The 15,144-nt window shown below is 42.9% G+C and overlaps 2 protein-coding genes across 2 annotated transcripts in view; one reads left to right on the top strand and one right to left on the bottom strand.

Annotated features, from left to right (window-relative positions):
- The first annotated feature begins 573 nt into the window (after positions 1–573).
- ZC2HC1C (zinc finger C2HC-type containing 1C) lies at positions 574–8,787 on the top strand. The gene is made up of 2 exons (XM_028094923.2): positions 574–1,899; positions 8,524–8,787. The coding sequence occupies exons 1-2, from the start codon at positions 574–576 to the stop codon at positions 8,785–8,787; spliced, it is 1,590 nt and encodes a 529-aa protein (XP_027950724.1).
- Positions 8,788–12,240: 3,453 nt separating this feature from the next.
- Positions 12,241–15,144, bottom strand: part of NEK9 (NIMA related kinase 9) — a 36,363-nt gene continuing 33,459 nt past the window's right edge. The window contains exon 22 of the mRNA XM_028094813.2: positions 12,241–14,866. Coding sequence (XP_027950614.1) covers positions 14,744–14,866 — 123 coding nt within the window. The 3' untranslated portion in view covers positions 12,241–14,743. The remainder of the gene's footprint in view (positions 14,867–15,144) is intronic.

Genomic DNA, 15,144 nt, shown 5'->3' with positions numbered 1-15,144 from the left:
AGTCAAGCACGGTTCCAGCAGGAGGGAAGCTGGAGAGCTCTTGGTGCCAGTCACTTACCTCTGGGCCGCAGTTTGCTCACCTGTGAACCGATAGGGCTGGACTCAGAGTCCTAAGGTCCCTAAATGCCAGTCATGTAACTCTGAGCGAAACTTCAGTTTACGGGTGAAGAAACCAGCCAGGAAGGGAAAGTTGCTTGTCCTGTGTCACAGGCCTAAAATCTGACTTTTGATCCAGTAGCTCTTTCCAGTAAATCTTTCCCCCAACTAGGGAGTCTACGTGTCTGGCAGAGACTGGTACTGGAATAAAGCTAGGTGGCAGGAACACCCGCGTCACACTCGTTTTTCTGTCCTGAGGACCTAATAAGCACCCACAGGAAATAATGAGCATTCACCAAATGCTTATTGAAGGAAAGCTCTGGCAGACCCAGCACCACTGTCCCTAAAAAGTTCAAGAGAATGTGTAGGTAGGACAAATGTAGAAACAGTTTTACTTTAGCAGTGCGGGGGAACCTCAGACAAACTCCTCACATATATCTGGTTTAAATCTCCTCTAGGCTTCAGTCCAGTCCCTGAATGGCTGGCCTCCAGTTGGCACCACCTCTGCCTGTGGGCGTTATGCTTCCATATAATAAAACAGAAGCTCCAGGGCTCCTCTCAGCTAAACAAAAGCCCTGTGAAAAAGGTGACTCTTCTCAGCGGTCCTCCATGGGGCATCTGAGGAACAATTTCCAGCAGAAGCTTTTGAGCAACAAAGAGCTGACACTGGATAATCTCTACACTCACTCCAAGTGGAACACCTGCACAAAAGCCCAGAACTACTCCTATCCCCACTGTGTTGGAATCAGCCAGCAAGATTCAAGAAGCAATCCCCAGGGCCAAGCAAAGGGTTTGTTTCACTCATCAAGTCCTCAGTCCCGGTATTCCAAAGCAAATAATCAGGAATTCATCCCCTTCACAAAGAAGCGAGTTGGGGTAGACCGGGCATACCCCCTGAAACCTGTGTTCCATAGGAAATCTCATAGTACAGGTGAGGCTGGCATTGATGGGGACCAGAATGTCTCTCCAAGACCCCCTGAACCAAGAGAGTTTCCATACAGCAGTTTTGATTCAAGGAACTGGGTGAATTCATCTGTGGTTCGTGCTGTTGTCGCCACACAGGAGGAGAGGGCCATGGCAAACCCTAACAGGACTGAATGGGTGCAGATCCAAAGACTAGAAGCGGCAGGGGAGAGCTTACAGGAGGAAATCCGAAGAAAAGAGACCCTTCTAAGGGAAAAGCTGAAGAAGACAGAGGAGGAACTCAGAAGGATCCAGAAAGAAAAGGAACAGGCTAAGGAAAATGAAAAAAGAGAGCTACAGAGAATGATACTCCCCAGGAGGAGAGGTAAAGGTAATAGCAACACCACATACAAACCTACCTTCTCCCCAGAATTTGGGTCTGAGGAGGTCTTCAGTAGAGACAGGGGGGAGGAGGAAACTTGGGGATGGTCTCGAGAAAATTCTAGTCCATTTCAGCTCTCTGATTATGGAATACAGAAGCTCAAAAGGGAAAGACTGGTGGCAAGCAATAACAAAATCCCAGACCTAGTCTCAGAGCCATCAGAGGAGTGTCCTCAGTCTTCAGAGGGGCCTGGCCATGCTTTACGGGGAGCCACCAGCAATCCTAGTTTGTCTAGGGTACCAGACTCCTCGGTTTCCAGCTGTTCCATCGAAGAGCCCGAACTTGGTGAATGTAGCCACTGTGGACGCAAGTTTCTGTTGCTCAGGCTGGAGAGACACTCCAACGTCTGCTGCAGGATGCAGGGTTCCAAGAGGAAAGTGTTTGACTCCTCCAGGGCCCGGGCCAAGGGCACAGAACTTGAGCGGTACTTGAACTGGAAGGGACCAGCCTCAGTCAAGGTAAAAAGGCAAGGGCCTTATGGATTTGACTTTGAGTGGGGATCATTGTAAAGGGGATGTTATATCAGTTTTCTTTAGAAAAAATTCATGTGTCATATAGGGAGAAAGTGAGAATTAACATTTATTGATTACAACTGGGTGCCAGTCACTGTGATGGGAGCTTTTCATAAGATCTTCACCACAACCCTGTGAGGGTTTCATTGTCTCTTATTTAATCAATTCAAAAATCAAGTCTCAGGGAGTTTAACTTGCTTAAGATCACAAACAGCTTTAAATGGCAGAGTCAGCACATATGGGGCGCCTGGGTGGCTCAGTCAGTTAAGTGTTGGTTAAGGATCTGACTCTTGATGTTGGCTCAGGTCATGATCTTAGGGTCCTGGGATCGAGCCCCACGAGCCCCACATTGGGCTCCCGCATCGGGCCCCAGCCCTACATTAGGCTCTGTGCTCAGTGGGGAATTTGTTGAAGGATTCTCTTTCCCTCTGCCCCTCACTCTGCTTATGTACTCTCTCTCTCTGAAATAAGTAAATCTTAAAAAAAAATAATAATAAATGGCAGAGTCAGCATATAAATCTGGGTCAGAATGACTGCAAAATCTAGACTTAAAAAATATATGTCCTATTGATTATAAAAGTAATAAATGTTTACTGTAGAAAATTAAAAAGATTTGAAAAATATAAAGAAAAAAATGATGCAGCACTGTAACCCTGGGAGAGAGTTCCTTGCTCTTTGCAATATACTCTGCCACCTCCCAAGATTAGGATTTGTTACAATTCCTATAACTGTATCTACTTTTTCAAGATTAGCTCAATTCTGATATACCTTCTTAGTAAATACATGAATCACAATTAAGTTTGCAATCCTTTTTCTCCCCATTTAGAGTGTAAACACCTTAAAGGTAAAGGATACTATTTTTGGTTAACATTCCAGTTGCAGAAAAACTAGGTTGTAAAAAGACTGTGAGATACTTGCATGGTAAGTTTAGGGGTACTTCACAGGCATATTTGGACAGTCAGATCTGGAAATTGTCTCATGAATAAGTCTACCACCCTGTCAACATTTTGCCCCTTGGCTTGTATATGAGTGTTTCTCAAAGTGCGGTATGCTGGCAAATATTTTTTATTTTAGTAGTTTTAGTGTATATTAGAAAAATATAACAAGATATGAAGCCCATGGTTTTTAGGAATCATGAACTTAAAGAAAAATATTAAGTAATTTATGGTTAGGGGGATAAAGTGAAAGTGGTACGCAAATGACCAAAGTTTGGGAAAGCCTAGATCACATGATCTCAAAGTCCCATCCAACTCTAATTTTCTAACAAAATATGAGAGCATATTCTGTTTTCATTTCTTTCCAATCGTCCCTATGTGCACTAGCACCTCTTGTCCGCTAAGCACTTTACAGTTTATGGGCGTACTGCTGGGGCCTTTAAAAACTCAAATTTATGTGGTGGCTGTTAGGAGAAGTCGATTGCAGTTATTTCTTTCAGTACAGTTTGGAAGATAACCACAAAAAAGTCCCTTCTGTGTACAGAAATAATCTACCTGAAGTCGTTTCCAACAAGAATTCAACATTTTGCTCTTGCAGATAATGATACGATCACTGGTTCCTGTTCTTTCCTGTTTTCTTTCTGGTCAACCCAATAATACACTGGGGTCTTCTCTATCCTACTATAGTGGTTGTTTCTGGCAGGCACCTGAAAGAATCTTCTGTTTCTTAAATTCCTAAATGCAGTAGCAGTGAAGCAAAGGAATTGGATTTCTGAGATCAGACACCCCAGCTTTGTGGAAACTAGTTTTGGGGGGGAATATCATGCATTGAGGACACTGAAGCAGAAAGGACCTGGATTGAGACGCACTCCCCTCCTTGGAATGTTCTAAGTCTTATTCCAAAGCTTTGTGTCTTTGGAAGCCAAGTGGTTGTGTCTCCCTGTTATTCCTCTAGTGTACTCACAAGAACAGGTGACTTTCCTTCTATCCTTTAATTTTCACATAGCTTCCAGCAGACTCCTAGCTCTGGTCTCATTTGAGCACAGAGACCACATCTTTGTGCTTTGTGATTAATAAGTGTTAATTGAATAAAATTTCAATATGATAAATTAATAGTTCATTCAAAATGATGAACTATCATATACTTTTTTTTTAAAGATAAGTTGGAGTTTTTCTTTCTTTTTTTTTTTTTAAAGATTTTATTTATTTGACAGAGACACAGTGAGAGAGGGAACACAAGCAGGGGGAGTGGGAGAGGGAGAAGCAGGCTCCCCGCCGAGCAGGGAGCCCAACTTGGGGCTTGATCCCTGGATCCTGGGATCATGACCTGAGCCGAAGGCAGATGCTTAACAACTAAGCCACCCAGGCGCCCCAACTATCATATACTTGAGGAATTTTCTCCTAATTCTTTTTTTTTTAATTTTATGATGTTATGTTAGTCACCATACAATACATCATTAGTTTTTGATGTGGTGATCCACGATCCATTGTTTTCGTATAACACCCAGTGCTCCGTGCAGTACGTGCCCTCCTTAATACCCATCACCAGGCTAACCAATCCCCCCGCCCCCCTCCCCTCTAAAACCCTGTTTGTTTCTCAGAGTCCATAGTCTCTCATGGTTCATCTCTCCCTCCAATTCCCACCCCCCCTTCGTCTTTCCCTTCCTTCATGTCCTCCCTGCTATTCCTTATGTTCCACAAATAAGTGAAACCATATGATAATTGACTTTCTCTGCTTGACTTATTTCACTTAGCATAATCTCCTCCGGTCCCATCCATGTTGATGTAAAAGTTGGGTATTCATCCTTTCTGATGGCTGAGTAATATTCCATTGTATATATGGACCACATCTTCTTTATCCATTCGTCTGTTGAAGGGCATCTCGGCTCTTTCCACAGTTTGGCTATTGCAGACACTGCTGCTATGAACACTGGGGTGCATATGGCCCTTCTTTTCTCTAACACCATTCACAAAGATAAACTCAAAGTGGATGAAAGACCTCAATGTGAGACAGGAATCCATCAAAATCCTAGAGGAGAACATAGGCAGTAACCTCTTTGACATCGCCCACAGCAACTTCTTTCAAGATACATCTCCAAAAGCTAGTGAAAAAAAAGCAAAAATGAACTTTTGGGACTTCATCAAGATAAAAAGCTTCTGCACAGCAAAGGAAACAGTCAACAAAACAAAGAGGCAACCCACAGAATAGGAGAAGGTATTTGCACATGACACTACAGATAAAGGGCTGGTATCCAAGATCTATAAAGAACTTCTCAAACTCAACACCCAAAAAACAAATAAGTCAAAAAGTGGGCAGAAGATATGAAAAGACACTTCTCTGAAGAAGACATACAAATGGCTAACAGACACATGACAAAAAGTTCATCATCATTAGCCATCAGGGAAATTCAAATCAAAACCACATTGAGATACCACCTTATACCAGTTAGAATGGCAAAAATGGACAGGGAAAGAAACAACAAATGTTGGAGAGGTTGTGGAGAAAGGGGAACCCTCTTACACTGTTGGTGGGAATGCAAGTTGGTACAGACACTTCGGAAAACAGTGTGGAGGTTCCTCAAAAATTTAAAAATAGAGCTACCCTGTGACCCAGCAATTGCACTACTGGGTATTTATCCCCTAATTCTTTTAAAAAGTTCCTGGATACCGGGTGCCTGGGTGGCTCAGTTGGTTAAGCGACTGCCTTCGGCTCAGGTCATGATCCTGGAGTCCCAGGATCAAGTCCCACATCGGGCTCCCTGCTCAGCAGGGAGTCTGCCTCTCCCTCTGACCTCCTTCCCTCTCATGCTCTCTCTCTACCATTCTCTCTCTCTCTAATAAATAAATAAAAAATCTTAAAAAAAAAGTTCCTGGATACCGTCTCTAACACACAAATTCTCTTGCCTTCTTGTCTATTTCAGTAACACTCTCTCCTGGAGGATCCTTTTGCTTTGATAGTATCTCTTCCTGTCATTCACCATTAATGATATCAGATCACCAAACAGCTACTTGCCTTTCTTTTTTCTTTTTAAAATTAATTTTATATTAATTTAAATAATATTTGAATACATTTAAAAAATCATGTACTAAGTGACCTATAAGGCAACAAGCAGGATCCTGCCTTATCCTTTTCCATCCTAATCTGGCCCCCAGTGGCAGTCTTCAGTCCTGATAGGTATGTGTTTTCTGGTATGTGTTTTCATATCTTTCAATAATATGCTTTTCTTGATTAATCAGTTTTTTACATTATCTGTTGACTTCCTGATATGAATGCTTCGGGTTAAGCTCTTTCACATCTCCTCTCCTTTTACTTTTCTCCTTCCTTCTCCTTCCATTGTAGTGGAATCACAATTTTGGGTTAAACCAGTAGTCAGCTTTTACATTATAATAACCATGTAAATTTTGTTCACTGATGAGTGAACACATGTCCCTGGAATTAATAGCTGACTCATGTTTTCATTTGCTTGGTTTCCTACTCTAATCTTTTTTAAATAATTTTTTATTATAATTTTTTTTTCCTAAATGATCTATCTGATGTCAGGCACCTATTAGCATTTTTGTAAATGCTCAAACACCTAATCCATTGATTTTTTTCTTATTCTAGAAACTTCCCTCCCATCACTCCTTTTTCCTCCTGCACCAGTCTGGACTGGTTATTCTGTAGGCCTGGTGCAGACCTATTGTTTCGGGACTTCTTTTTGCTTCTCTTCTGTCTTGGGTCCTGTTTCCACCTTCTTAGGTCTTCCTTTTTCTTGTTTTATTTCTTGCTTTGCTGAAGCTTTCAAGAAACATGCATGGGAAGCATTTTTTTTTTTTTTTTTTTTTGGTCTCAGAATGAATGAAAATATCTATACAATAGCTTTATATTTGATGGATGATTTGACCAGGTATAGAATTCTAGGTAGAAAATGATTTTCTGTTAGACCTTTTAAGGGGTTTTCCCACTAGCTTTTAGCATCCAGTGTTACTGTTGAGAAATCTGATGCCATATTGCTTCCTGCTCCACTGTATGAAACCTCTTTTGGTGTTTCTCTTTTTCTGAAAGCTTACAGGCTTCTCTCTCTATTCTGAAATTCTGAAATTTTACAATGATTGTGTTGGATACTTGGTAGACTATTTCAATTTCAAGAGCAGTGACCTTAATTCTAGGAATGTTTATTGTATTATTTATTTAATAATTTCTTCTGTGTGCTTTTTTTATGCTTTTTGGAACTCCTTTTGGTCAGGTGTTGGACTTCCTAGATTGGCTTTCTAATTTCCTAATCTTTTCTACTTTCCATCTTGATCTTTTTTCCCATTCTGAATAATTTTCTTGACATTATACATTTCTATTTTTATTTTTAGCTATCACTGTTTTTTTAAATGGTCTTTTTTTTAAATAAAGATTTTCATTTATTTATTTGAGAGAGAAAGAGCAAGAGCAAGTAATCAGGGGGAGGAGCAGAGGGAGAGGGACGAGCATACTCCGCACTGAACATGGAGCCCGACATGGGGCTTGATCCCATGACCCCGAGATCATGGCCTGATCTGAAATCAAGAGTCAGATGCTCAACTGACTGAGCCACCCAGGCGCCCCTTAGCTATCATAGTTTTAATTTATAATAGTTCTTTCTGGTTCTCTGGTTTTCAGTTTTCTTTTACCTGTCTTATCCATTTCCTTTTTTTTTTTTTAAAGATTTTATTTATTTATTTGAGAGAGAGAGAATGAGAGATAGAGAGCACGAGAAGGAAGAGGGTCAGAGGGAGAAGCAGACCCCCTGCTGAGCAGGGAGCCCGATGTGGGACTCGATCCCGGGACTCCACGATCATGACCTGAGCCGAAGGCAGTCGCTTAACCAACTGAGCCACCCAGGCGCCCCAAGTCTTATCCATTTCCTGAGAGAGAGAGAGAGAGAGAATTCATGTACCTGTTATAGTTTCTCTCTTGTTAGAGCTTTACTCAAATATCTGGTGATCACAGGTTGTCCATTCATATTTAAGGTTAAGTGGGGCATGTTGACTAAAGGCCTTCACATTAGGGTTATCAAATAGTGAGCCTTTTCATTGGATTCACTCAAGGTCAGCATCTAATGGCTTTTCTCTCGACTCCTTGGTGCATTCAGAGAACTCCTATCTCCTATGAGGGTGCCAATGTGTTTGATATCCTGGGAGCTGAGTGGGGGAAGGAGGCCAACAGTTCCATAATTCATCACGTATACTTGCACTTAATCCCAACTTTCAGCCTCAATATTACCCTGTTCTCCACTATGCCTGGACTTCCTGAGTCTGAAACCTGTCTGGTGCAGTTTCTCCAGAGAATAAACCCCTGTTCTCCTGTGAGAGTGTGGGAAGTGACAGACACTTGGATGTACAAGGTGGGAGAGGAGCCCCAGGGATCCAATTTATTCTCAGCCCTGCACCTCTTCCCTCTCCATTGCCTGTACTTATAAGCACCAAGCCTCTCAGTACTGTCACCCCTTGGCAGGCCCTTAGCTTTAAGTGCCTCCACTCTGGCAAGTCAGCTCTGTTGCTCCCTTCCTGTTCTCTTTGATCTTATGGATGAACACCCTTTCCATTTCCTTACTGTCATTCTGATGAAGACTCAGAAGATGTGGTAAACGCCAAGTTGAATGATCAGTCTTCCTCCCACTTACAGGCTGAACCTCCTCAGAAGAGCAACTGGAGACAGAAGCATGAGTCTTTCATCCGTACTCTCCGTCAGGCTCGAGAGGTCCAGCAGGTCATTGCCAAAGGTGGAAACCCCTCAGACTTGCCTCCCATCCTGCCTGCAGAAAATCCAGATTATATTCAGTGTCCTCACTGTAGCCGCCACTTTGCTCCCAAGGTGGCCGAGCGGCACGTTCCCAAGTGTAAGACCATTAAGAACCGGCCTCCACCTCCAAGGAAGCATTACAGTTGAGTGGACAACAGTGGAAGCCTCAGAAGGCTCTGCTTCTCTTCAGCAGTAAATGGGAGTAGAATAATTTGATGCAAAACAGAACTAAAACTTTTACATCTCCCACATCTGCCTGCAGAGCTTAAATCAGTGAGGAGAGACCCGTTGCTAAGCAGCGGGAGGCAAAAGGAAGCTTCAGCTTCCCACGAAATTACCGCCTCAGGCTGGTGTGCCTTGTTATTGCCCTAAGAACTGATGGGCAAAGACTCTCAGGAGTAGTGAGCAGCCTACATTAAAGCTCTTTTCTCACAAGGCTGACTTGGGGTTTGTGCTAAGTGCCTGTGTTTGCTGTGCCTTCTTGCCCTACCTCTGCATGTATGCCTGGTTCTTGTTAACTCTTTTTGCTCTTGCAAGACGTTGGTTCATGAGACTGAGTTGGTGTCAGAAGATCATGATCACCGAGGTGGTATCTCTTACAAAAGATAATACGATTTTGCTGTAAGGCAAATGTAAATTTATCCTTGACCTCCGTGATGTATGGTCCTGGCCAAAAGCCAATACCAGTATGTAAAGTTACGGCACCAGTATATCCTAAACCCTCCTTGTGGTGTACTGTGCCGTAAAGGGAACCTCATCTTTATGTGCTTTACATGGTAGGGATGGGAGAGAGCATCCTGTATGGCTCAGTAGTTGCACTTTGCTAAAGGATTTCATGTTCCCTCCCACCCCCCCCCCGCAAAAAAAAAGGAAGGAAGGAAGAAACTTCAGTTTCAGCTATTGCTGGCATTCTGCTTTGAAATCAGGTTGGGTGTATGGCTTTTTAAATGCGGCAGTAAAATCTACCATCAAAGCAAGCGGGGACATTGCCATGTCACATGTCCCTGCCCATTATACCACAGTGAACTTCTCTTTTAGAAAGTAAACTCTGATGAAAAAGATACCGGATCTGTTAAATTTTTTCTGTGCAGAATTGTGCATACTGCAGGTACTCCTCACAATTAGACCTTCAATCAATGGGTTTGGGGATTTAAAATTAAATAATAAAATGAGTAAGTCCTAGATTGGTGAGATGGGAGAAATGATAAGGTAATGCCTGTCAGGGGTAGTATCAGTTGAGATAGGATGAAGATAGAACAACAGATCTGAAATAACAGTAGGATTATTGTCCTGAGAGCATCACTCAAATTGTTAGTTTAAGGGGCGTCTGGGTAGCTCAGTCGTTAAGCATCTGCCTTCGGCTCAGGTCATGATCCCACGGTCCTGGGATCCAGCCCCGCATCGGGCTCCCTGCTCCGCGGGTAGCCTGCTTCTCCCTCTCCCACTCCCCCACTTGTGTTCCCTCTCTTGCTGTGTCTCTCTGTGTCAAATAAATTTTAAAAAATCTTTTAAAAAAATTGTTAGTTTAAAATACTGGAGAAGGGGCGCCTGGGTGGCTCAGTCGTTAAGCACCTGCCTTCCGCTTAGGTCATGATCCCAGGGTCCTGGGATCCAGCCCCGCATCGGGCTCCCTGCTCAGGGGGAAGCCTGCTTCTCCCTCTCCCACTCCCCCTGCTTGTGTTCCCTCTCTCACTGTGTCTCTCTCTGTCAAATAAATACATAAAAAAAATCTTTAAAAAAAAATAAAATACTGGAGAAAAAACACCGAACCTGATGTGGGCCAAGGTGACTAAGCAGACAATAAAACCATGTTCTACTAACAACAAATGACCACTCACTTTTGTTCCATTTCCTCTGCAGCTTCTGCTGAATGGCTGGGCTAATAGATCAGACCAATTTGAAATGCGAATTTAAGGCTTTAGCTGTAAAGCTGCAGGGCTCTAGGCTGAAAAAAAAAATTAAAAAACAGTACCTATTGAATTGCTTTATGCTCTTCTTAATTGTTGCAAAGAAAAGGAGGGATCACATAGTGGGGCCTTAGTTGGCCACTTGAAACTTCACATACACACTGCGTATTTAACCCAGTATATACACTCCCCAGGCAAGTCTAGTGAAGTACAAACTGTTAAGTTTCACACTTGATGGTAAAAGCAGTAGATGGCAAGAATGAGCTGTGGCCAAGGCCGCGAAGTGGTAGCCTATGGACTGCTTTGTCCTACAATTTGACATAGATCTGACATTTAAAAACTGGGATATGGAGAATCTCTTGAAAAGCCGGAAGTTCTGGAAATACCAGGCCAGCAACCCTGCATAGCCCCAACCGCATGCTCCTTCAGACAGGCTGATCTCGACGATCACCACAGCCCCACCTGGCCTGCTGCACTTATTCACCTTTCCTGCCTGGCCCCACGGGCACTTGGGTTTGGGATCCTGGTTGATGTGATTAAGTTCACAGGTCAGGGCCCTCTGGGGAGAACAAACGTATGTGTGGGGAATGCCTTCTGTAGACACAGGAAGCAGTTGCTCATTCTTATATTGCTGGAGAAGGCAATAGTCAATGCCTCAGTGTTCCCTCCAATCTTAATAATGCATAGGCCTTGCTTAGATTAAGAATATCTATTAGCCTTTTGAATTTAGCTTGATCTGCTCTTTGGGAACAGGTCAGAACCGTTTTTCTATCTAAGTCCCTTCCTGGACAGCAGAGGATGACAGTGGATAATGCTGCTTGGTACTGTTCACGTGTGATACTTTATTCAAGAACCTTCAGTACAAGCAAATGTTATAAATTTTAAAGTTCAAAAGGTTAAGTAAGCAATGGGAAGAAAATCTCATGGTGAAACTCACTTCATATAAAAGTTATGCAGATGTGCTGAAATAGTACTTCTTAACAGCAGGGTATTTAATGCAGCATGGTACCTTTTGGCCAACATTTGCTTTTGGTCATTAATTTATCATTCTTCACGACTATACAGGAAGTAGCAGAGACGTGATATAGTGTTTTTCTCTCTCATGTTCCTGAGTCTGTGAGGTTTAGTGATCAGCATGTTTATTTCCATAGTTAATCATTGAAGTAATAAATGATTTTTGGTTTTGTGGCAGGAAGGAACATGTTTTGTAGTCCTGACGACAGCCCAGTCTGCTGGACACTAATGAATAATACTTCTTTGGAGGTCCAGGGATACTCATTTGAAAGAATTTATTTATAATACATCCTTGCTCCAGAGCTGTTCTTTCTATTATGGATGTTTCCAAATATATGGCAAATCAAATGAAATGTGAGTTTAAGGCCACTTTTACTTTACACTTTAGTGAAATGCTCAGCCAAGAGAAGTGGTAACTTGGCTGTGCTATGCCAGGGAGACCAAATACAGTTCACCCTCTTTGAGGGAAAACAGTTTTGTAAACACAGATATACATTATCACTTGAAAAAGCCCACTGTGATTGAGGAGGTTAAGTACAAGAAATGCTCCTTCCTCTTTCAGTGGCTCATTTTCTTCCTCCCTCTGCACTTTAAGCACTACATTTGAGAAGTTTGGGGAGAAAAAGGTGTAGCAGCAGAAATTATTGTTAGCAAGAAAAACTGGAAAAAAAAGCAAAGATTATTTGTGCAAATGTCCCTTGCATTGTTTCCGTTACAAGGTCTTTTATTTATTTAGATAAAGACTCATTGAATCAAAGATTCACGAAGGCCTAGTATCTGGGTGTTTCATCCCCAGTGACTAAGGTCCATGCGCAGGCATAGCACTGATTGAGAGTTTAAATGTTTATTTAAAACAGAAATGCCAAACCACTCCACCCTCAACCTTTCAAACATCTGGCTAACAATGAGCTAGTTCTTCAGCAACAATATCAGAGCAGAGGAGTAACTCAGGTTATACTATAACTCAAAAGCAATACTACTGGGAAACTGAAAACACCTAGTGCTGCAGAAAGAAAAGCAGGACAAACTTCAAGAGAATTAGCTACAGAAAACCATTCAAAGGCATTTCTGCTGCTTTTCATTTTTATCTAATGCATGGCTGCCACCTTTGAACTGGTTTCTGTTTGCATAGCTATTTGGTGGGAAAAATCATATGGCTGTCCCAGGCACAACTGGGAAAGTGCAAATTGTCTCTAAGGCACAGAACTCAGATTCTCAGCCAGATTAACAGCAAACTAGACTTCCTGAGGGAACATGCTAGAGAAAGTGAGCAGTGTTCCCCTGCTAGAGAATGGCTCCCCTCCGGAACAAGAGCAGTGCTCTCTCCTCCCTTCCATGCTCACTTCCATCCCTGTCTCAGCAACATGCCCCTGTTCCTCAGTTCCACAGCAGAAGCAATACTCAGGATTAACACCCAAACTGAGCCTGCCTCTCAGGCCTGCTGAGATGGTATGAGGAATACAGGAACGTGAAAAGCCAGTCAGTCCTTAAAAAAAATCAAAGGTGCATTTACATGATGAACCAAAACCCACTGCTGGGGTTTACAGCAAACCCCCAAGTCCCCAGAACTTGTAACTTTAATCCGGGGTTGGCCCCTTCCCTTATTTTAAGAAAAGGCTTTAGTGATTATGTTAGTACCATTGTACTAGGCTTCCCAGAATTGAGAAAACAATGGGAACATCGAACCAAAGAAAATCCCATTGAACAGAGTTGCCCATTCCCAGCCATGGGGTTTTCCCCAAGCATCAGCCTTTATCCCACCAGTTTTAGGGAAATGGCAAAATTTCCATCGCACAGGTCCTTCCAAAATATTAAAGAGATATCAAACATTCATTTTTTGGTTTGGGGAAAATGAAACAAAAATTAATTTAGCAGTTTCTAAGGAGGGAGGATGTGAGACTCATCAAGGCAACTCCTACGACCCAAAATACTAAAGGAACCTTTCATTTAGGTGAAAACACAAAGCTCGCATCCTTAAGTAAAAACCATCAAAAGCTTTGAGGACACTCTCTCTTTGGGAAAGCTAGCTTGCTCCTTGTCTATGAGGACACAATAATGACTATGGGATTAGAACGGAGCTCTCAGCCAAATTCCTTTCACTTGGCAGCTTCTACCTGTTCTGTTAGGCTTCAGGGACTACCAGGTTTTGGTGCTGGCTTTGGGCCACTCAAGTAGGAAAGATGATCCAGATTCACTGATACAGCTTCATAAAACACCAAAAGGGGACAAATACTGACTAGACATACAGAAAGGGAGTGGTTGGGGTTGCTAAAGTCAAAGTTAGAACCCTAAGAGTCACAAAGGCAGAGGCATTCTAGACCTTCCTAAGATACCAAGTAGAGGCAGCTAAAGGAGAACCTCTCCCCCTTGTGGTTTTCTCTTAAGGCCATTCCTATTGCCCCACTGACTCAATTTTCTAAGAGACACCTCACCTTTTCGAGGTACCTTACAAAGTTAGGAAATACTACCTGTATCGGCCGCAGGCGGCAACCCCAGCTGTGCGACGAGGAGGGACCCTAGCCTTCTTTATCTCCTCCTCACTGAAGACATTTTAATCGACCCTCAAAGGAAAAGCAATCTAAGCCCACTTTTCCTCCTAAAGCATTTAGCTGCACAAAGTAACTGAACTTTCTGAAAACAAGGCCTAGATCGACTCCACCAGACATATTTTCTCAGACTCAGGGCTTCAGAGAAGGCTACCCTTCACCACTCTCCAGATGACCCTGCCTGGGCCCCACCTGGTTCCAGCCCACTCGAGTTTCACACTTTTCTCTCCACCCAGAGGTGCAATGCGTGGTGCTGAATTCCCAAGGCAGCTTCCAAGTAATGGTGAAATGATAAATGGGATATAAGCTGCTACCAGCAATATTAAGGTGAGCATTGTGTCTCCTCTTCGAAGGTGGGATCACCAGATGAGGTACAGAGCTGCTGTTGCTATGGCAGTCACTGAGGACAAAGCCAGGGCCACGGGGCCCTTCCATTCTCCAAAACAAAACCACTCCTAGATCCTATCTAATAGGCAATGCCACTCTCCAAGTGTACACGGAAAGTGCTTCAGAGCCTCCGCCTTGCACTCCTTGTCTGCAAGTGAACAAAGCCAGGAAAGCGCTCTCTGCATTCAGTAAGTGTGCTGTGAAGTTCTTTGGATACCAGTTTCCTGGAGGCCATACAGGCTCAGGAGACTAGAGGCTGGGTCGACAGGAGTCTGTTCCCAAGAGGCACCAGGAGTCTGAATCTAAGTCAGGCTTTGGATCCATTTCCATCTCTTCCTTTGCTGTCTGAGTTCCTCTGGAATGCATCCCCACCTGTCCAAACAAAAAACAATACTGTCACCAGTCACAGCGGTTCAGGACTAGGTTTCCAATGCTGACCTCTAAGGATCTGTAGCCACAGTTCTGTGACAAGCTCCTAATACTACTTTAGATAATACTTTAATAATACTACTTTAAGTAAAGTCCACACCTTTACACTTGCTGCAGGTAGGATGACCAACTGCCCAGGACTGTAGGATTTTCTGGAATGTAGAACTCTCAGTTTTATTTTATTTTCTTAAAGATTTTATTTATTTATTTATTTGAGAGAG

This window comes from Eumetopias jubatus, unplaced genomic scaffold (genome assembly GCF_037043125.1).
Source record: "Eumetopias jubatus isolate StellerSeaLion01/CBP00866 unplaced genomic scaffold, mEumJub1_p1.0 scaffold_7, whole genome shotgun sequence".
In the NCBI taxonomy this organism is placed as follows: Eukaryota; Metazoa; Chordata; class Mammalia; order Carnivora; family Otariidae; genus Eumetopias; species Eumetopias jubatus.
The sequence above is the reverse complement of the archived record's forward strand: the minus strand, read 5'-3'. Positions and strand labels throughout refer to the sequence as shown.

What these genes read in the sequence shown, in the direction of transcription:
- ZC2HC1C (XM_028094923.2), top strand. Translation starts at nt 574, where the DNA reads ATGGCTGGCCTCCAGTTGGCACCACCTCTGCCTGTGGGCGTTATGCTT. An exon ending in AGGGACCAGCCTCAGTCAAG is followed by an intron (nt 1,900 to 8,523) that starts GTAAAAAGGCAA and finishes TCCCACTTACAG; the next exon opens with GCTGAACCTCCTCAGAAGAG.